This window comes from Perca flavescens, chromosome 7 (genome assembly GCF_004354835.1).
Source record: "Perca flavescens isolate YP-PL-M2 chromosome 7, PFLA_1.0, whole genome shotgun sequence".
In the NCBI taxonomy this organism is placed as follows: Eukaryota; Metazoa; Chordata; class Actinopteri; order Perciformes; family Percidae; genus Perca; species Perca flavescens.
Genome location: NC_041337.1, coordinates 8,452,259 through 8,476,467, shown reverse-complemented (window position 1 = coordinate 8,476,467; position 24,209 = coordinate 8,452,259). Strand labels below are relative to the sequence as shown.

General features: G+C 41.7%; 1 protein-coding gene across 1 annotated transcript in view; it reads right to left on the bottom strand.

The window, feature by feature from the left end:
- Positions 1-23,437, bottom strand: part of magi3a (membrane associated guanylate kinase, WW and PDZ domain containing 3a) — a 184,968-nt gene extending 161,531 nt beyond the window's left edge. Inside the window, exon 1 of the mRNA XM_028582397.1 lies at positions 23,131-23,437. Within this exon, the coding sequence (XP_028438198.1) occupies positions 23,131-23,437 (307 nt within the window). The remainder of the gene's footprint in view (positions 1-23,130) is intronic.
- Positions 23,438-24,209: the final 772 nt, after the last annotated feature.

Here is a 24,209-nt window from a genome sequence, read left to right as displayed (position 1 = left end):
CGACTTGGGCACCAATCATCAGCTGAGTAACAGCAGGCTTTTTGGGGAAGCATGAGGGAAAATGTGCTTCTACAGAACGTAGGGCCGGGAAATAAACACATCCACGTATGTATCGTGATTATTTTTTTTTGCCGTTTTTGTTGTTGTTCAATCGATTGTTTTCCCCAGAATCAATCAATTTTTTTTTTTTTTTTTTTTTTTCAGTGATTTACCTAAATATTTTCGGTTATGTGGCTACATTATATCGGTTTCCAGCAAAACAGAGCAAACGCAGAAAAAGCAGAAAATCCATGTTATGTTCTTCTTTACAAATGAAATAAATGTCAGACTGACTGACTTGTGAACAATTGGTTGTTAGAAATGCCTCATGATATATTGTCCCTAGAAGTGTATTATTCAACTTTTGTTTTTGTTAAAGAAGAATAAGAAAATCCCAATACTCAATACTTATCGGATCGCAATAAAGGAAAATGGCAATGCAAGTCGAATCAGCACCCAATTCAATATTTAATATCAATTTAAAAAAGATTTCGATATAGGGCTTTTTCGTTACATATTATTTTTAAAATGGATCTATTCGGAGTAGTGTAATTTTTAGTGTCATTTTTATTTAATTTCTTTATTTATTTATGTTTGTGGGATTACTGTGTTAACTGTAAAATATGATTTGTATTTTTAAATGTTGTGAAATGTGAAGTAATGTCTTGTGTGTACGGTGTGTAATATAATATTGTAAATTGTATTGTCGCATGATAGATTGTAGGACCCCAGGAAGAATAGCTTTTTAGCTGATGCTGAAGCTAATGGGGATCCGAATAAAACAAACAAACAAACAAATGTATCGTGAAAGAATCGAAATCGGGAGATAAGCACATCCTGCTTCTATGTACGTTTATGTGAATATGTCAACGTGTGGCTTCATCTGTCTAACTGCTCGGCAGTAAACCTACAGGGCCAGATGGGCTTCTTTATTCTAAAAAAGGGAGCAGCACGGCCTGAGGAGGACGGTGAAAACAGCAGGGAAACAACCATTTGCAAAAATCACAGAAAGAAACAGCCCTTTAACGTCTTGCTTCGTCCACGCCGAAGTCAAACAGAGGCCGCCGTGCTCTTTTCTCGGGCCTCGCTACGACCATCAGATACTCCCGCAGAGTTGAGATCACGCCGTTATTTACTGGAGACGACATATTTGCATATCGCAGAGGCGGCGCTCGCTGTAGCGTGGAGATAAAAGCAGACAATGAATCAGGGTAAACAAACAGATGGCTGGAACAAACGGAGAGAACCGAGAGAACAGAAGGGCTGAGAGATGGAAGACAAGACACCGGTATCGGGGACCTGCACAGACTGATGCTCCCGCTGTTCTAACCCTCACCCATCAGTGTGTAGTCCCTAAATGGTGTATGCATATGAGGGATATGCATACACCATTTAGGGACTACACACTGATGGTTTTTTTCCACGTTTTAGATCATTAAGTTTAACAAGTCGCAGCGATTTGACATTTCTGCCTGCCGTTTAGCGAAAACACAGCCCACTGTACGTTTGCAGGGTCATCATTTAGAGAACTTGAAGCTGTACGGCGGCAATCATTTCATCACCTTTACTACCCAAGGTTGTTTTAATGGGTCATCATTGTGTGCAAGAGAGTTGAGAGAAAAGCAGCCCATTTAATGCAAAATTAAACAAAAAACTAATTGACGCCACAGTTTTTCAGGACATTTTTCAGGCTTATTTTTTAAATTTGGGATTCGATTTTCTGACGACACATTGTAGCTTGTCAATGCATCTTGGGAGGTCAAAAATTAATGAAATTAATTCAAACCAATGACAACCTGCAATGTTGAACAAATACATTCTACCTATCTACAAATTACAAGTCTACAAATTAACATGCACTAATAACAGTAATTGGGTCGTAATGTGGTTAGTGGACCGAAAAAAATAAACTATTGTGTTGTCCTTTAGCGCTGATGGGTCTGTGTGCTATACGCTGTAGTGGTAACCCACTGAATGCTCATCTACCATAAGCCGCCACATGAGAGCATCGGTGATTATACAATTCCTGTAAGCCAGTGTGGTCTCATGGTCACAAAGGAATCTCGCTCATCCACAAGCTGCCATTCAACGCAAGTGTGACTCACAGCAGAGGTCGTCAACCGCATCGCTGCAAAACCACAGCAGCCTTTAGGTCACGACCCCCCGCCAGAGTCTGTGTGTGTCTGCCTTTAGACTTTATCTTATTTTGGCAGGTATTCAGGTGGCAGATAGAGAGAGAGAGAAAGTGATGCTACAGGGTCACACAATGCCACAAAATTTGTAGGGCTGCTCCCTCTTAGTCGATTAGTCGACTAATCGGTCGTTTTGGTCTTAGTCAACTTAGATTTCTTTAGTCAATGAGTCATGTTTTATGCTTTTTTCATGCTGAATGACTTATTTCCAAGAAACGTATGAGCACATCTCTGGTAAACGCAAGAATTAAAGTGGTGCTTTTGCATGACTCTTTGCGGAGAAACTCAGATTTACAGATTTGTCGATTAAATCAACTAATCGATTAGTTGATACAGTTGAATGAGCGTTAGTCGACTAAGAATTTCTTCAATCGAGCACAGCCCTAAACATTTGTATTGAGAGCGTTCCTGTTTGATTTTCATTTCTGACACTTCCAGCGTTTCTCCCCAGTGTGGCCCACCGGTAGCCCGGCTCCGCCCTCCTACGTACTTCCGCTCAATTTTCATTTTCCTTCAGTACTCCGTCTGGGTTTGCGGTATATTCGCGGGTTTTTCCGATGACGTTGAGGTTGTGCGCTGGTTTGAGTTGTAGTTCCGTGATGGTGGTTGAGAAAGATGCGAGTGAAGCCATTCGGTCCGTTGTGGCAACGCTGCCGAATATCCAGAAGTTAAAGCCCGAGCAAGAACAATCTTTGCTGAGTTTTGTTGGGGCCATGATGTTGTGGTCCTCCTCCCCACGGGGTTCGGGAGCAGTTTGATTTCCCAGCTCGCTCCGTTAGTGGTGAAGGAGTTGGCTAAGGCTAACGCTAGCGATGCTAAGCCGACGTCACGACCAAACGTTAGCAATTGGTTCTGGCTGATCCAGAGTGGCTCTGGGCAGATCCAATAGTTTTAAACTTCAACAGAGTACCCGCCTTCAAGGAAGTTAACACTCGTCAATGGAGAGTGGCCAGACTCTCTGTACTAATGAAACGTACAAGAGTCTGGTAGGACCAGGCTAGCCCACCTGGCCTAAAGGGAGAAAAAAAAAATGTTGAATGTATTTTTTAGACGTTTTTTAAACTAGTTCCAGTGGGGCGGCTCGGTTGGAAAGTTAAGACGTAGTCATATTTTCAGATTTCCACTTAGCTTTCAGCACTGACTTAATGTAGGGCCCTATGTTATCGGTTTTATAGCTTTTTAGAAATTCTCAATTTCGCGATTCCGTCCACGATTCTGTTGTCACAGAAACCATTGGGCCCTACATTAACGCCGTCATCAGTCTGTGACCGGCACCAGCCGGGCCCTCGTAAAAAAAAAAAAAAAACATACACTTGCCACTGGGGCTTCACAACTTCACAGCTTCATAATTTTTTGAAAATGGCAAGTTTAGAAGAAAATTTGGATTGTGCAACATGGCAGGCCTGCTTGGTTCTTTCGGGGAACGATTGTGGAGATTTACAAAGAATATGTTTACGGCATTTACTTTCCAGCTGGGATGTTTTGGGACCGATTGGTGGGATTGCTGTGTAAGAAGTACACACGGAGATACACTGGTAAGAGCAAATGAGGTTTAACTATGTATCAGCTCATTTAAATAGTTCACATCACTGTATTGTGTGAACAGTTAACTTAATTTAATATTGTATGTGGCGTTTTCTTTTGCGGGGTGCAAATGTTCCACCAAAACAAGTTCCTTCCGGAGACTATTTTGCAGAGCCACCGCCGCTGCGTCCGGAGCTTAACGCCGCCCAAAGACGATTATGATTGGTTTAAAGAAATGTAAAACAACCCAGAGCGTTTTTTTTTCCTCCTATCCCAGAATGTATGTGTGGTGTAGCCAGACCTTCCTCCGAAGCGCTGTGGAGATAGGTCTGGCAATGCTAGACTAGAAGAAGTATGATGAGTAGTATGATGACCCAACAATGCTGATGCTAATGACCAGATAGAAGTAGGCATTAGATATTATGTACAAAGCTGAGATCCTTAGACGCTGGTGGGAAACAGATAAGGATCGCAACATGCCCATTAAACAACCTATTTTATGGCAAAAATAACCTCAAATACACAGTCTTGCAGTCTATGCAGTAGAATAACTCAGCATAAGACAGTAGACATGATTTCCTGCCACATTTGAATATCAGACACCGGTAACATTTGCAAAGCAAGCACAGAGCCCTCACGTCTGCATAATACACACATCTCACGTGACATGCCACATTGTGATCCCCACAGCGCTGAAAACAAGACCCGTCTGCATTTCATGACCAGAGGATCTATTTCTTCTCACTCCCATATGTCCAGTCTGGAGCCGCCTCGTGTTTACCCACTGTGAGGGGTCATGCAGATCAACGGGCGGGTGAGGGGCTGTCAGGAAGGATCCCAACTTCATCCGTCATTTGTGCATGCGTGTGTTTATGTGCATGTCTGGAGCACCCTTGCCTAGGGCTGCATACCGAATTGCCTCCTTAGTATCGAGTATCGAAAAATGCCTCGTCATTCAATACCAAATTTCAATACCTAAGGGGTAAGTCTCATTAGCGTCAGTGAGCCAATAAGCATACAGCATGCTTCTACAAAGAGCTAATGATGCTGCTGATTGGCTGTAACGTTATACGTTGTAGAATAATGCAGGAAAAACTCTACTTTAGTAACAGAGAAGGGGCTCATAAAAGTAGAAAAATAATCGATTTTTGCCGTAATGCTGCAATTTCTTTTTGTTGAAATGGATTTTATAAAGTGGTATCAAAAAAGTGTTGTGTGTCTGCATGTGTGTTTACTTCTAAACATAGCTGTGGCGCCTGTGAGCGGTGCTACTCTGCCAGCTCCCCCCCAACACACAGGCTCTTAGGCAGCCTGGGCACACAGACAGCAGCAAAGCCTGTCCCATGACAGCTCTGCTAAGTCCTGGACCAGTCGCGAGGAAGTCTGATATCATGAAAGCAACGGCGGACATGGCCATTGGCCCTTTTCTTGGAAAAGCTCAAGGCGACTCCTTTTTCGAAAAGCCAAGTTTTCGGACCTTTCAAGTCAACAGATTGGAGCCGGTTCTTTTTCACTTTTTGCCTCAGCCAAGGCGAGCCGTTTGCTCAGTTAGCAACTCTAAGAGAGTGATTCATCAGTCAGCTCTATAATTAGTCCGTGGTGTAAAAGGCACTCAAGTGGAATACAAATGGCCTATTGACATCAGGTCAAAGATGTTTCAACATTTTTTACACATGAAAAGGAGAAAACAGGTTGCACGTCTACCGTACGGTAACGCCAGTTGGACCACATTCCTCCTCAGTGAATGAGTCGGTGCATCCTATGAGTAAAACCACTTTGAGAGTGAGTTTTCTAGGGGAGACATTTCAGTGCGATCGCTTGACTGGAATCATGAATGGTTAGGAGATTTCCAGACCATGAAAACCACTTTTTCATTCACAAGTAGGGCTGGGCGATAAAGAGAAAGTCAAATATCACAACATTCTTGACCAAATACCTGGATGCCGATATTGCAACGATATTATATGGTTGACTATTGGTGCTTTAATGGAATGTTATTAACAGAATGAGATTTTTGATAAATAATCTCCAGAAATGGTTTAATGACTTAGTGGGCAAAGGTAAATAATAGAACCGCTAGAACAGTCTGGTAAGTTCAGAAAATGACATCACTTTACTGTAGCCTTTAAAACCAGGAAAAGACAACTCTTACCATATTATGATATCCAAAATCTAAGACCATATCTAGTCTCATATCGCGATATCGATATAATATCGATATATTGCCCAGCCCTATTCACAAGACATGTGCATGAGATATGAGGAATGACTGGCATGTAAATTCTGCTTGATGCAGTAACTTGATATGTCGTGAAGCAGTGTTTCCTTTAGGATTTTTTTTTTAGCAGTGGGGGCAGGTCCGAATCCCCCCCCCCTCCCCGAAACGGAACGGACACTTCACTGCAACACAAACAAATATCGACCTGCACTCTAACAATGCAGCCCTATTTCTGATACCGTGGGGGTCAGAAATGTTGCCGTGGGGGGGGCTCCACGGTCAAATCAACAGAGGAAACACTGCGTGAAGAAGGGAAAGCCACAAACACACACACTGGGACAAAGGACAGCTTTACAAAACTTGGAAAAGTAAGAATAGCTACTTTTTGAGAACTAAAAATGTCCTTTTGATGTTGTGATTACACAGGGCTGGGTACTGAACTTCTGACATTTTTTAGGCACCTTGCCTCCTTACTATCGAGTGTCAAAACATGCCTCGTCATTCAATACCAAATTGAAATACCTAAGGAGTAAATCTCATCAGCGTCAGTGAGCCAATGAGCCTTATTGCATGCTTGTACCAAGATCTAATAATGCTGCTGATTGGCGGTCTTAACGTAACACGCCGTAGAGGCATGCTGGAAAAACTCTACAGGGCTCACATGTGTGTGTGTTGTTGTTGTATTTTTTGAGAGGCTTGACTACAGTGTGTGTCACATAGTTGTAAAAGAGTTGTACCATAATGTGTGTTGTTGTCATTTCTTTTTGTTAAAATGGATTTTCTAAAATTGGTATCAAAAAAAAGTATTGTTTAGGAACCGTATTGAAGTCACGGTATTGGTATCGGCACCGGTATCGAAAAAAAACTGCTCAAATGTGGGTATTAAAGGAATTTAAGCATTAAGGGGCGACAATATAACCTGAAGGCCTGAGATTTAAATAAGAAATGCCTTGATGAAGTAGAACTTTTCTTGATGCTCTCCTCACAGGGAGAGGGGACATGGAAACAATGGACAACGTCTGCCGGAACTAGCACCTGTTGGGAACAATAAACTGGTGGAACGTCACAGCCGTTCTTATTGTGCTCAACCAAACCAAAATAACTGCATTCCACACGTGATCGCCATTCCCAAATCAACACTCGAGCCCTGCTGCGACACATGCGCTGACAACAATCAAGTCATCATTTGTCAAAGCACTATGTCGGATACAAAGGAATGGTATTACATGACATCATTGGCAGTTTCAACAAATTGGTCTTTTTCAAATGAACCCTGGAAAAGCCTAAACCAATAACAAGCAAACATCAGAAAACAGTGTAACAACTGCCCATGGCTGAAGGTTATCACTAGGGGTGTGGGGGGGGAATCTATACAGCATAGTATTGCAATATTTTCCGTGGCAATACTTTATCGATACACACAGACGCCAAGTAATCTTTTATTATATATGTGTTGGTCAGTTGGTCTGCTTGACAATCCCATTTTGCAGCAATAAAATTGAAGTGAGATGAACAAACAGAGAAATGTATCTTTTTAGATATGTTGACAAAGTTTCCTTTTGGGGACATAAAAATTGGGAAAAATTTGAAGTTGAAAAAAAGGTAATACATTGCAATATATCACAGAATATTGCAATATGTTTCAAATCGCAACAATATCTTATTGTGACATAGGTATCGTGAGGCCACCCCTAGTTATCACGGGGACAGGAAATATTAATATATTTTGAAGGACTCCAGAGCTTATTCGTGCACTCCTTTGAACCCCAGGAGGCATTAGGGTCAAAAGGTGATGGACACATTGGAATGAGAATTGGAATTTGAGGTACTTGTACTTTACTTGAGTCTTTTCTTTTCATGCTAATTTCTACTTTTTACTCCACTACATTCATCTGACGGCTTTAGTTACTAGTTACTTTACAAATTAAGATTTTTGCACACAAAACACACGTAGTTTTTGAAATACTATGTTTTATTATAAATTAAACTACCCAACAATAGAACGGCCCACAAGTCCAGCTGACATGATTAGATCATTAGAACACTTAGTTGGTTGACAGAACTGTTTGGATCGTTTCCAGTTTCTAAAATGGGAGGCTTTTTCTGCGTTGAGTACTTTTGCTTTTAATATTTTAAGTACATTTTCCCTGATGATACCTACATACTTTTACTTCAGTAACTTTTTCAAAGCAGGACTTTTACTTGTAACATAGTATTTTTACAGTGTTGTATTAGCACTTTTACTTAAGTAAAGGATCTGAATACTTCTTCCACCGCTGGACGGGAACTATACAAGAAGTGCTGCCCTAAATGACTACGACATAACCTGTTTATCACCTTTAAATGAATACAACATAACCTGTTTATCACCTTTAAATGAATACGACATCACCTGTTTATCACCTTTAAATGAATACGACATCACCTGTTTATCACCTTTAAAGCGGGTGAACATACTCTACAAACCAGGACGGACAGAAAACTTCGAACAGTGGTTCTCTTCACGGATTCTCTTCAAAGTTTGCATTCCTTTGTCCAGTTGCAGCACATCATATCTGAAAGCTGTTCAAATATTCTGCCTTGCTGCAGTATGTCGAGCTTGAATTGAATGACTGATACCAGTGGATACGCCGAAGATTGCATCACTTGCAACATCAGGAGTGCAGAGAGATGCGTCCTGTTGCTTACTTCATTCGTGATGTGCATGTGATCTCTTGAGTCAATTTTGCTCCAAAAATTCAGAGAGCTGGCGACCGGCAGACCTGCTGCCAAAGCCTCGCAAATGTGTCAGTGTGTGTGTGTGTTTAGGCCATTAAAAAAAATAAAAAAACAAAAAGCCAACCACCGGACAACCAAAACACACACTCACAAGTGAAGAGGGTGCAAGTCCTTTTTTCTCATTTCATGGGCAGAGAGATTCTGCGATTTTCGGTCCTGGGATTGGCTTATTAGCAGAAAAATAAGCCAACGACTTCAGGAGCAGAATACTGAGAAGGCGGGCTGTCAAAACAGATTCAATCCCCGCTCACTGTGAGCTCACTAACCACACAAGGCAAAACGTCATGATTAAGACTCCTGTGAGTCAAGTGTAACGTAAGCGAGACGTCGTCCTCTTGGTGTCCCTCAACTTTTCACCGAGATCAGGCCGCTGGGTACAACGCAGCACCCGAACAGGGATGAGATTGGACCCGATCAATAACCTGTTAGAGAAGCTAACTGACACCCATGAATTCTAATGAGGACGCTCAGGGAACCTCGACCTCCACAGAGCATGACATCTCACCACAGAGGGAGGAGAGAGAGGACAGCCCACGCATTAATAAACACTGGGAGAAAATGGCTGCCCCTCCATGTCCACATCGAGACAAATGTTTCCTCAGAGGAGAGCTGCAAAGATGAATCAATTAGACCATTAGTGGTCAACTATTAAATCAATCGCCAACTATTTTTGATAATCGATTAATTGGTTGGAGTCATTTTTTTTTTTTTTTTTTTTATGAAAGAAAGTCAAAGAGACCTCCTGATTCCAGCTTCTTAAATGGGAATAGTTTCTAGGGGTGGGAATCACCAGAGGCCCCACGATACGATATTATCGCAATACTTATGTCACGATACAATACTATTGCGATTTTAAATAGAATGCGATATTCTGCGATATATTGAAATTTAAATTTTTTACGCCTTCAAATTATGTCTCAAAAGCTTTGTCAACGTCCATTTCATTTAAAAAGATACATTTCTCCTGCTGACCACCAAAACCTCAACTGCACCATCTAGTCGACTGAAAAGGCAATTGATTTCATGATTCTATTACAAAAATGTAAAATTGTCATGTTCAATTTATATAATTAAAGATCGATACTTGGCATCCGTGTATCTATATAGTATTGCCACGGAAAATATCGCGATACTATGGTGTATCGACTTTTTCCCCCACTTCTAATAGTTTCTAGTTTCTTCTCTCCTCTGTGACATAATAATATATAATATTTTAGAGTTGTGGACAAAACAAGACATTTGAAGGCTCAGATTGACATTTTTTTCACCATTTTCTGACATTTCGCGGACCAAACCACTAATCTATTAATCGAGAATAATTCGACAACGTAAATAATCGTCGGTTGCAGCCCTACTTCAGAGTGACTTTGTGTCAATCCTGGCAGCCATTTGTCTCGAGAGGATTTCATCGGTGTGTCTGTCCAAATCTAAACAGCATCAAACATCAATAGCAATAGAATGTCTATTTGACTTTTTAATTCTACAAAAAGGACAGAGGAAGACATTTGAAAAAAGGAACGAGGTCAGACATGAAATACTCTCACTCCCCTCATGGCTCATGCAGAGGTTTGGCAGAAACGACAGCAGTGCTGGAGCCCAGAAAGCAGAAGGGGCCACAGCAGCAGCTGGCTGAGTATGTGCTTACCGTGAAGGTGTGTTCAAAAGGGCGGCTGGGCTTTACATCCGTTTGATATGAGATGTTGTCATGGGCACGAGCAGAATGGGCCGAAATCAATTCTTTGAGGTGGAGTACCACTACTAAACAGCTGAGTGGGCAGCCCCTGCAGAAGGAGTATTGACGAAGGCCCATCAGCGCGGGCACGGGGCCAAGTCGGAAGTACTACAGCCAGCCAGGAGACTGAACGCTGAGATTGAGTCTTCTCGGCTGATTTATCACCCAGGGTGTAAAGAAAGATCCCAACTGCAGCGACAGAGGAAGTGCGGCTTACACGACAGGCACTTCGTCTTAGTCCTTTCATTACCCTCTACATACTCCTTCAGTGTCACAGAAAAGAGATACAGTAAGGAATATGAGCAAAATTACAGAAAAGGTAGTCTGGCAGAATTCAAAAGTAGGGCTATAGGTTTAAAAAAAAAAAAAAAAAAAGAATTGAGTTGCTAGTTTCAAATTAAATCATTTAAATTATCCGATATTGATTCGTGAAATCCTGAGATCGATCTTTGAAAGAGGCTCCATTTTAAAGCTAGAGTGAAGATATTGGCATCGTATGAAACTGGACGATCTAACGAATCCATGTTATGCTAAATAACGCTGAAAAGTTAGGCTTAATTGGGGCCATTTTCACAGATGTATTGGTTAGGATTACACTTTATTCAGTTGACTGCTGTAGTGTCTTCATGTTGTATAAGAAGTACATTGATGCAAATTCTTTGAGGTCAATTCCTCATGTCTACATTCATAGGTTTAATAATGCACCAGGTTAGAGGGTTCCTTGTACATTTTGACATCATTAGTTCTCCGAGAATCTCTTTCACATCCAAGCAAAATTGGTATGGTAACTTGATCCAATCGATATTGAATTGACTCGAATCAAACCGGAAATTATATCAAAATCGGAAATTTGTGAATCCTCTGTTCAAAAGCATGGCAAAGGAAGCACGCTGTCCTCCTCCATAATTGTGTTTGGCCTCAAAAGGCAACCAGAAGTGTAAACTAATTCAGATGTGCCTTAATTTTTCATTATCACGCATGCTTGCACACACACATATATGCAGGCAGCTCACACAGACTGGTTACTTGCAGACACGATTGGAAATACTGACTGTTGCGGCAAGTCTAGAATAGTAAACGTTGGCCTAATGAAGAGGGGGTAGAATCATTCCACACAGTCACAACAGGGGAGAGAGAGAATCAATACTATTATCATGATTATTGGGACCGTAAATCGTTTTCTGCCCTGAGATTATTGTTGCTCTTTCTCGTCTTCTTTGTCCTTTCCAATCCTCTGTTTCTTTTCCTGCTATTCTCGCTCCTTCTCTCTCTTCGCCCTCCCTCCTATTGTCTGCACTCCTCCCTCTTTGACCCCATTTTCTTTTCTCTAAACCTGTTCATTTCCTTTGCTTTTTTTTTTTATCTTCATCGTTTAAATCCAATACATCCTTCAAAAGAGAATCCTTCTCAGGGAGATTTCCGAAGCAGCGATGAGCCAGCTGCCTCCTCTCTGTCCCCGTTATTGCCTCTGCTGCAACACCACAGGGACGTTTCATACAGAACCGGCCAGACACAAAGTCCCCAAATAGGCTCTCCGCAGAGGGCAGTGAGTGTGCATCTGGAGGAAACTCGGTTCAATCAACTATCAGATAACCTGTCGCCTGTGTCCCTCTATCCACATCTGCACTTGGGTATTGATTCATAACCGTCCATTTCCGTCTCCATTTCCTTTACTGAACCAAGGTGCTGTCTGCTGCTCACAGCTACACAGTGGGGACAATTTATTTGTTAATCAGATTGTGGACAATCTGTCCTGAAATACATCAGGGTCAGGTGGTGGTGCATTTCTGTTAAAAGCCCATCTTCTTCATAGCCACTTATTGTGTGATTGCAGCTCACTCCAGCCCAGCTACACTCCTGCCATTTGCGTCACACCTTATCAGGAAGTCCTTGGCATAGCTCAGTGCAGCAAAGCTAGTGACAATGTAAATGGACAACAAGAGGGGAAAAAAACCCAGGCAACAGTTACCAAAACAACTGCATCACTACTGCCGCTGTGCCACTGATTCACTTTCTCGTACTTTAACATGGCTTAATGCAACTACCAGAACACAGATTCTAGCTTCATACGCAGTAGAGGGATGATCAGCAACGTTTTTATGCTTCTTTTTTTGGGCATATTTTTAGCCTTTAATAGACTGGACAGTTGAAGACAGGAAAGGGGGGAGAGGGAGAGAGAGGGGGACGTGCAGCAAATGGCCGCAGGTCGGACCCGGGCCGCGTCGAGGACTGAGCCTCTGCATATGGGCGCCCGCTCCACCAGGTGAGCCACCCAGGCGCCCACTATATATATATATATATATATATATATATATATATATTTTTTTTTTTTTATAAAAGAATAAAAAAAATCTGCCCTGCAACCTGCAAAAAGTTGATTTTGAAAATGAAGGTGTGAAAGCTGGCTGGTGCACAGACTGCCGCTACTTTCTACTTTCTCTCCATTTTCTCCTCACGATCTTGCATTAGAGGAAGCAACATGGCAAAAATCCCAAGAAGAAGCATAACTTTTTGGTACATGGAAACATTCAAAACACTGTGAAGATTAGCTCAAACAATGCGTATCTTTTCAGTAAAACAAAAAAGAAAAAGAAAAATGGGTGTAAAACAAAAAGGATGAGATGTGCTCTGGTCTCAGTTATGTATATGCACAGTTTAAAAGCTGACTTAGTCTTAACTCAAAAGGGCTGAACAGCTGCAGGGACGACTCGCTGTTACAGGGAGCCCAATTATGAGTCAAGAAAACGAAAGGAGGGCAGGAGTCTGAGGAAGAGTTTGTGTGTGCATATTCCTAAACTACATTGTCCATTTCCGCCAGCAGCCACCTGGAGACATTGCTGCTGACATCGCAGCACGACCGGTCAGCGAGTAAAAAGAGGCAGTCTTGGTGAATCAGCACGCACTCATCTCCACTGCTTTTAAACATGGCTGCCAAGTCACGGTGCCTGCCAGTGAGAGGCACGGCTCATTCGAAAATGCTATCTTTGTTGCTGGCCTGTTCGTTACCGCAATGCGGTTCTATGGACAGTGTCAGCGAGGTAGAATTGAAGAGGGATGTCCATGTCACTAAACATCTGTGGCAGATTTGGAGAGCTCTGCCTTTCGCTGATGGTTCCAAAACTGTAAAAATGATGCAGGAAGCACTGGATGAGCAATAATATTGGGCACACCTTCATTCTCCTTCATCCTTCATTCATTTCTTTCCTGCGGGACTGACTTGTCTGTCACGCACAGCAGAAGGAGGAGAGAAATGCAAGACAGGCGAAAACAGAGGTTTATACCGCTGTAAGAGTGGACTAGGCCAGTGGTTATACTGATATACTGATACACCCCGACAGTCCTGTCAGATGAACTCACCTACTGTACCCCTTTATCAAATCCCTATGTGTTCCAAATGTATAACACTATTCATTATCCAACCGTGTATATTGTTAATTTCTCATTTCATACAACAGAACTGTCAATATTTAGGTTACTTTGGTCATTAACCGTACTACTACAACTTGGGAGTGAAGCTGAAGGTTTCAAATGTTTATCCAGTACTTTTAGCTAACTATTTGAACTGTTAATCAGTAGTTTTAGCTAACTATATGAACTGTTAATCAGTAGTTTTAGCTAACTATTTCAACTGTTAATCAGTAGTTTTAGCTAACTATTTGAACTGTTTAGTCAGTAGTTTTAGCTAACTATTTGAACGGTTAATCAGTAGTTTTAGCTAACTATTTGAACTGTTAATCAGTAGTTTTAGCTAACTATTTGAACTGTTAATCAGTAGTTTTAGCTAACTATTTGAACTGTTTACTCAGTAGCATTAGCTAACTATTTGAACTGTTTAATCCGTAGTTTCAGCTACCTATTTCAGCTGCCCATGTAATAATTTTAGCTATTTATTTCAACCTTTAATTCATTACTTTTAGCTAACTATCTGAAATGTTTAGTCAATACTTTATGCTAACCAGTTGTTTAACCTTTAAGCTAACAAACCTGTTTACCATTCCTGTATTCAGATGTTACAGCTGACATTCTTTTAATCAAATCATAATTTATTTTATATATAAAATAAATAAATTATATATATATATATATATATATATATATATATATATATATATATATATATATATATATATATATATATATATATATATATATTTTTTTTTTTTTTTTTTTAATTAGTTGAGCTGCTTTACAATCTTTCTAAGTACCCCCTGGCCCTATTAAAAGAACCCCTGGTTGTGAATCACTGGACTTGGCGACTGTGAGGCGGTGCAGGGCTGTGAGTTGCAGAAGGAGAGGGCTGCTCCACAGAGGAATGGAGGGATGAAAAACAGTGTCATAGGCGTGCTTTGGTATTCACAGCAGCCGCTGCCGTATGAGGGCTTCAGTGTGCCCATCCGCTCGCACCGTCGTCCCTCGCCGCTGACGAGCTGGCAGGGCGGAGGGCGGAGAAGTGTGACAGGTTTGGGGAATGAGCCGGGAGAGCAGCCAGTGGGAGGGGATGATGGGTGGATGTCACATCAGGGGTACAGCTGCGACACACACACACACACACACACAGTGAGAGGACAGAGAAGGGTGCCAGTAACGCTTTATACTTGACACACACACACACACACACACACACACACACACACACACACACACACACACACACACACACACACACACACACACACACACACACACACACACACACACACACACACACACACACACACACACACACACACACACACACACACACACACACACACACACACACACACACACACGACAGAGAAGGGTGCCAGTAACGCTTTGCACTTGGAATACCGATGGCCTCCATGTTTAGAGCTGCAGGAAGAGCGTGAGGTGAGAGGAGGGAAGTGGATTCAAGATTATTTTGCAACCAAGGACTTTGACTAGAATTGCAACAAAATGAATCGATTACTTCTCAACTATTAATTACTATTGTATACTTGATTAATCAGTTTGAATTATAAAAGTTCTGATTCCAGCTTCTTAAATGTGAATATGTTCTAGTTTCTTTTCTAATTTCACTCCTCTTTGAGAGTGAACTGAATATCTTTAAGTTGTGGACAAAACAAGACATTTGAGGACAACATCTTGGGCTTGGGGGGACACTAATCGGCATTTTTCACCATTTTCTGACATTTATTGGACCAAACAACGAATCGATTCATAGAGAAAATAATCAACAGATTAACCGACAATGAAAATAATCGTTACCCTTGACTGCAGCAAAGCTGTATTTCATTTAGAAATGCTTGACTGTTTTCACGGTCTCTACAACTGTCAAGTATTGTTCACCTTGGTTGGGTTTTTTTGTGCACTTAAAAGCATAAAGAGAAAGAACTGTACTCTGGTACCTTAGTTGTCTGGGTACAGTGACGTTTTTTTTACCTTCTTTACGAGGTTTACGTATTCTGAGACAAACCTGCGCTGCACTCTCGTCTCAAATATGACAAAGGCAGTGACTGGAACAGAAGTTCCATTTTCCGCAGGGAGAAGCAGCCGCAGAACCTGAGAGATCCTGACAGCCTCCCCTCAGCTGGTTTAGAGCGGCTTAGTCATAGAAGCAATGACTGCAACGTGGGGGGGGGAACCACATTAACTCAGGCTGTGCGCTTACTGCTGTTAACCTCAATATGACAACACCAGTGACACAAAACGAAACTGAGATTGCCTATGTTGGAGAGAAAAGAGTAGGAAATTACCTACAAAAAAAAATCTGAGTAAAAAATGTTATGTAGCGGAGTAAAAAAAAAAAAAAAAAAAAAAAAAAGTTTGATTCTCATTCTTCAGGATAACATAAGACCTGCATGCAAAATGCATCAGCAATGGATTCTGAAAGCAGGAACAATTTTCAATGACCATTCATTTTCAATAATCATTCTGCCTTATAGGTTTCGAACTGAGGGTGGCTTTCGAATGCATCGTTTTTACTATGTAACAAAGTGGGGTTGCAGTTGTTGGCAGCGAGAAGAGAAAGGCCCTGTAGTCTATTTATTTACAAAGCTTTTCTTGGCAAACTACCCGGGTATCTTAAACGTCTTTTTAACTTCAGTTCATCTTCACACTGCACCAGGACCAAAGAATATTTGGTCCTCAAAAATTCTTAAGTTAATACTGAGATTGGTAAGTGGAGTGGCTCTTACGTTCTATACTCCACACAAGTGGAACGATCTGCAGCGTGGAAAATTAGACAAGATTATCCCTTCTAATTAATTTACAGTAAGTCCCTTTTGATTGATTGACATACAGCCATGTGGATGCGTGTGTTTTCTTTGAATCGATGTTGTCCCTTAATGTCCTGTGTCTGTTTGTTGTATAATTTGTTACTGTAACTTGTGTGTGCTTTGATTATTTAATAGTAGTAGTAATAGTACAGGGTGTCCTTGTTAAAGAGAGCTTGCTCTCAATGGCCTTCCCTGTTTAAATAAAGTTTTCAATCAAACATCAAAAGGTAAGACTGCTAAGACTAAGTCGTAGAAGAAATGAAGAGGTAGCCCACTGACAATGACCTCAAGAGGCCAAACGGCAACATTAACACAAGTAGAGCTGCAATGATTAGTTGATAAATCAAAAACAGACAAGTGACAGAACATAATCTACTAATCGTTTTTTCTTAATGGTCCCATGGCATGAAAATTTCACTTTATGAGGTTTTTTAACATTAATATGCATTCTCCCAGCCTGTCTATGGTCCCCCAGTGGCTACAAATGGTGATAGGTGTAGACCGAGCCCTGGGTATCCTGCTCTGCCTTTGAGAAAATGAAAGCTCAGATGGGAGACTTCAGATACAGTATTAGGGACCACTAAGGTCTATATAAAAGAGACTTCAGATACAGTATTAGGGACCACTAAGGTCTATATAAAAGAGACTTCAGATACAGTATTAGGGGACCACTAAGGTCTATATAAAAGAGACTTCAGATACAGTATTAGGGGACCACTAAGGCCTATATAAAAGAGACTTCAGATACAGTATTAGGGGACCACTAAGGTCTATATAAAAGAGACTTCAGATACAGTATTAGGGGACCACTAAGGTCTATATAAAAGAGACTTCAGATACAGTATTAGGGGACCACTAAGGTCTATATAAAAGAGACTTCAGATACAGTATTAGGGGACCACTAAGGTCTATATAAAAGAGACTTCAGATACAGTATTAGGGGACCACTAAGGTCTATATAAAAGAGACTTCAGATACAGTATTAGGGGACCACTAAGGTCTATATAAAAGAGACTTCAGATACAGTATTAGGGGACCACTAAGGTCTATATAAAAGAGACTTCAGATACAGTATTAGGGGACCACTAAGGGTATATATAAAAGAGACTTCAGATACAGTATTAGGGGACCACTAAGGTCTATATAAAAGAGACTTCAGATACAGTATTAGGGGACCACTAAGGTCTATATAAAAGCATCCAAAGAGCACCATGTCATGGGACCTTTAAGGAAAATGCAGCAAAAGTTAGTTTGAGCACACAGCAAAACTCTCTCACGAGCAACCGCTCGGTCCAGCCACATGTAAAACATCACCGAATGCAGCAATTTCAGATACATTCTCAGGTGGTTATCGAAAGGCATTATGGGAGATTGTAATTTTTTTAAGATTATGTTTTGGGCATTTTAGGCCTTTGTTTATATAGGCTAGCTGAAGACATGAATGGGGGAGAGAGAGGGGGAAATGACATGCAGCAAAGGGAGTTGAAGAATCAAACCTGCAGCCGCTGCGTCGAGGAGCAAACCACTATATATGGGCGCCTGCTCTACCAACTGAGCTAGCTAGGCGCCCGGGAGATTGTAATTTAATCTGAGTTACAAAAACGACATAGAAACCGACAAAGCAGGTTGGAGGGAGAGTAGGAACATTGAGAAGGTTAATTAAAAGACTTCATCCTAAAAAAGTAACTCCTGGGACATCACAGGTTGCTGATGCAGAACAGTGTAAGAGGATCTGTTGAAGAAAGCCCAAAAAGGTGGAATTAAAAACCCACCGCAATTATCTCTCACTCAATTATTTAAGCTTATTGTTACCTGGATTCCTTATGGCATCATTTGTCCCCAGGATTCTTTTTTTTTTTCTGGTCTCTTTAGTAAAAAAAAATACTAAAAAATAGGGGAAAAAAAAGGACTGCACACTTGAAAAGAATCTATTAGATCCAAAACAATGACTAAAAATGGAATTCTTCATAACTTAGTGTGCATATATCAGGATAAAAGCCCAGGAGAGATACATCAAGTTTAGTTATTCATAGCTCTCTTTTCTAAATGGTAGATAAAACACTGAAAGCAGCTCATCTTTATCACCTCTCCTTGAGTATGAGGTCTAAGGGGAGTGTGATTTTATTAAAGTACACACTTCTGCAGTTCATTTCTCGCCAGATACTGTAGCAAGGCATATATAAGTGCTGTGTTCCTGAATACGCGCAAATAGAAATGCTGCTCGGACCAAAAAGACCCCTGGGAATTTTCAAGACGTTTTCACGTTTCATCATTCATGTTTTGAATATTAAAAAGATAAATGTTACTGAACACAAAAGTACCTATGTATGGTAACTATGAACGTTTTCCTTTAGTAGACATCCATTGCAACTTTATAAAGAAAGACAGCTTCATGCTAGGATAATCCCTGCCCTACTTTAACGCACACTGGCATCGAGTGTGTGTATTAACAATGAAGGGACTTACCATCTCCAACAGAAAACACTGTTCCCAAACTGCTCCAAACAGCTCTATAGTAGTCCAGCCTTTACTTCAGAGACAAACGTGCGTCACTTTGTAACACACGTTATAATGCTCACCTAGCTGCTAGCGTAGCACGCCCTCATACTCTGCTTCTGACTGGCTAGTAGTCCTTACCTAGCTACGGCGCATGTGTGACTCCCAACAAAGATGGAACAGAAGGGAGATGCCTCACTCTGTAGCTAAAACAGATAGCTCAACACACAGGGTGAAAAGAGGAGCTGCAGCAATGTGCAGTGCAACAAATGTATGGTGTTTTTTGAACATTCAACCATGTAAACCTAATCTGGTACAACCTCTAAATACAATTATGAACCTGAAGAGGAGCATAATATGAGCCCTTTAACAAATGCTGACATTTTATCTGTTTTTGTTTTAGTAATTGGAGGATTTTTTATGTCTAGAAGAAGAAGAAGATTAATCATTTATTGTCATTGTACAAAACAAACAACAAAATTTTAGCAGCAGTTCACCCAGTAACATAAATCTAAAAAGACAAGAAATAAATAGTAAAACGACAATCATAAATAGAAAGAAATATACACACTAAAAGTACTAGTTATTGCACATGGTCCGTAAGTGAAGGTGTGAACGTGCGGGGGTAACTTTACATGGAAGAACACTTAACACCACAGTAAACACTTTGACCTGTAAGTGTTTTTCCATCTGGATCTTGCCTTCAGAAACGCGTTCATATACTGGGTTTGGATATAATCTATGGAGTGGCGCTGTAAAATGTTGTCATCTCAGCATATTGCTATCATTATTTATCTTTCAGGCTTTCTGAGACAAGGTAAAAGGGCTTGGAAAAGCCTTTACCCAGTTGCCCAGTGTGTGAAACAAGGTTGCTACAGGACCTGACAGCTAAATGCTCCATCCATTTAGCTCCATGAGGCAAAAACAAGCAGATCTAAGTCCGTTTACAGCATTAATCAATGAGCTGCCCACTCACATGTCTCTAAGCTGCAATAGGTATCTGCATCACTATGCCCCCCCCCCCCCCTCAAGGTTACTGCCTATTTCCTTGCTCCTCTCTATGGATGGGCGCTGCATACTGAGTGCGTCGGCTGGTCTGGAGCCAGAGGACCACTCCAGGCAAACTTCTGTTTTCTGTCCCGACAGTGCAGCGGAAGTCTCGAGCACTCTCCGCTGCGGTGAAGGCCCATATCATGTTTGATTTAGAAGCTGCAGACAATATGTCATGGCAGGTAAGTAAAACGACGAAAGGAATGTAAAATTCTGAATAAAGGTTGTGCAATTCTATGATAGATTTGTAGATTTACTGAGAGGATTAGGTGGCTAGTGCAAAAGCACAAACTATGGAGTATGCTGGTGATGGAATTAGGTTGGGGGAAGGGTACTACCAAGGCAAAGTGAGCATCAGAGTGAAATATAGAATAGAATAGAAATATAGATTAGAATAGAATACGTTTCATTTATTGACAGCAGCTGTCCAATGAAATTTTTCCACAACTCACCCTCAGTGGTACAGAAATAAAATGATAGTACCCTTATCAAGGCAAAAGACACAGAATAAAAACAATAAATATAGTAAATACAATAAAAAAAAATGAAAGAAAAGAAAAAGTCTGATATTGCACATTTGTATTGAATAATGTAGCAAGGGGAAGAAAATACCAGAGACGAGCGTGAATGCCAAAATATGATGATAAGGCATAATCGGCTGAGGGTAGAAGATAAAGTAAAGACAAACTAGGCAGAAAGGAGGGAGAGTGAAAAGATTCCAACAGGGCAGGTCAGACACACTGGAAAAATATGCAACTTCTTTTTTGTTTGGGTTTGTGTTATGCAAACACAAGGCCCACGTGCAAAACGGTGCCGTTTCTTTGGAAATGGACTCAAAAGAATTCCCTAGAATTTACTCCACTACTCAGTGTTTAGCCTTTATCCTCACTCCCAAAATGTCCAATCTCACGAGAATACAAGTTTACGTCCACACTGGTCGGTCAGCATCTGATCTGTCCATCAGCCACCTCATCTTGGCGAGGAGCAGCCATCAATAATGGATGATGCTTAAATTAATCATGAGCAAGGAGACAGAGATACAAACACACAGTAAGGGCCCGGGGGGAGGAGCCTATTGGAAGCAGCCTGCACACTGTCAAAGTGTGGCTCAACATCACTTAACATACCCCTAACATTACATAACACAAAGAAAATGTTAAAAACACAAACTTGAGTCTAATGTGCAAACACAAGGAAACTTAAGATTAAAAACAGTCTGACGTGTTTGAAGTGCTTAGAGCTGCAACCAACCCTTATTTCCATAGTCCATTAATCTGTCGATCATTTTTTTTCTCGATTAATCGATTAGTCGTTTCGTTCATAAAACGTGGGAAATGTGGATCAGTGTTTCCCAAAGATGACGTCCTCAAATATATTCAGTTTACTGTCACAGACGAGTGAAAAAACTAGGAAATATTCACATTCAAGAAACTGGAATCTGAATTTTGTTTTTATTTATAAAAAAAAAATAAGAGTCAAACCGATTAATCGATTATCAAATAAAAATAGTTGGCGATTAATTTAATAGTTGCCAACTAATCCATTAATGGATTCATATCTTCGCAGCTCTAGAAGTGCTACAATTAGTCATTGCCTTGAACACTGTTTCGACTACATCCACCCTAATTAACAGGTGAACCATACCGTACTGTACGTGAAGCAGAAGGACCAATCCGCTTCACAGAAAACCATAATAACAAATGCCTGACAGTTATGGTGTCAAAGTGTGCCGTGTTGCCAGGCTGGCACAGCATCCTGGGGATTTAGGGATATATGGGCCTAGCTAATTCAATTAGGACTCACCTTAACGCAAGCAGACCAACACTGTCTAAGCTGGCAAGGCATAACAAATCCCGGCTAAGTGTTTGCAAAGTACCACACTTAGGAGTGCCTCCATCAAATCCATCCATCCACACACACACAGACACAGACATAGACACACATAGACACACACAGACACACACAGACACACACAGACACACACAGACACACACAGACACACACAGACACACACAGACACACCTTCTGTCCCACATGACTAGTAGAGTTTGACTGTATACTTTGGCACATTTAACACACCCATTAGGCATGCCTGTGAGCCACAAAGGAGCACAAACTAATTGCTAGTAAGTCAGGTAATAACGCACACATAAATCCAATCAGTAGCTTTTAGCTGAGCTTGCAGACAGGAAAATTGCAATGACATTAAAAGCGGTGTGTTGCACCTTAAGTGCCTGAATGAATATTTTTACACAACCACAGAGCAGGACAGGCGAAGAACATTACACACAGAGTTTAGAAAAAAAAAGGGCTGCGAGCTTAAATGAGTAAAGGTTGTACTGGGCACTACGAACAAGCGTGCTCCAAACACAACACAGCAGGTCTCTCGCGCATGTTGTTTGGCAGGCCTGTAGAACAGCAAAAAACGGGAAACGTTCAGTCTCCACGGGAACGAATAGGAGGCACGCAGATGGACGATTTAGATATGCTTGAGCCAGCTGAAAACACACAACTGACCTGCAGAGTAGCTGCCAAATGTGCATATAGGACTGCACACACATCTGATCCATCGACACAACGCCCTACAGGCAAACAGTGGCTCATGTGAGGCTGCTGTACCCCCCCCAAGACCCTCTAATTGATCCATACTTGTCTCACCTGTCCTAAACTTGTCAATCTTGAAGTTACAGCGCTGTAACCATTTCAAAGCACAACATGGCACGTTTGTTTGTGTACATGTTGGGTGGGGAGAGTGAGAGGGGTGTGTGTGTGTGTGTGTGTGTGTGTGTGTGTGTGTGTGTGTGTGTGTGTGTGTGTGTGTGTGTGTGTGTGTGTGTGTGTGCGTGAGATTCAAATACACACCTGGTTTCACAGTCTTGAGGCGGATGGGCTCCCGAAAGTGGCGGATGACAGCCAGTGTGTCTCGGTTGGTGAGCCCGCTCACCGGCGTGCCGTTCACCTCCAGCAGCACGTCCCCGCTGCAGGGGAACCTCCCGGCGTGACAGACCATCGCCTCCGAGACGGTGTGTCCGAGGTGGGGGAACTCCCCCAGCTCGGCGCCGCCTCGCACCTCAACTACCGTGGACAACTCCCCGGAACCGCTCCACGACACGGTGCACTCCTGTACTTTAGAGGACCAGTGCTTCTTCTTCTTCAGTGTCTTGGACATTGTTAGTAGCCTAATAGCTCTTGTGAACCTGGGAGGAGGAGGAGGAGGAGGGGGACGGGGGGGCGGGGTGAGGGGAGGGGGTAGGGGTTAGGGGGGGAAGTCGACAAGTACGATTGTCCTTCAACGCAAGACACGCGCTTCTGCTCCTAAGACGCAATGACGCATGGGAAAATCATTGCAGATTAAGAGAAGTTGAGGCTAATTTCTTGTGTTGTATTCCATTCCAGGGAAAACAAATGTTTTTTTTTGGGGGGTGGGTTCAGATCAAACTCCCTCTGTTGACGATCGATCCTTCCATTGAATTACTCGAGCATCACCTAGTCTGCGACTGGGGATGCGAGAGGAGACTCTGCGTCAGTGTCGCATTGAAGCGGAAAGTGCTGGTTCTAATGCTGGGGCGTCTCGATGCCACACACCCAGTGTGTTCGCAGCGATGTGCACTTCAAATAGAAAACAACAGCAGCTTCCTCCACGCCGTTAACAACCCCCCCGGTATTACAGCGCAGGACGGATCCTGTGAGCCCCAGCCACAGGAAAAAAACTAAAATAAGCGTACTAGGCTACACAGTATATGTATTCCACGTAAGACTTCAGAAAAATGCCGAACTGACTGCACGGAAAAGAAAACTTCTTTAAAAAAAAAATATATATATTTATATTAAAATACGGGGAAACTTCAAAAACTGTTAAAAGGAGTAATTCTCTGCTCAGTGACAGCTCTTCGTCCGAGTCCACCGGAGGCAACTTTGCTCTGCGCACCTGTCCGCCTCTC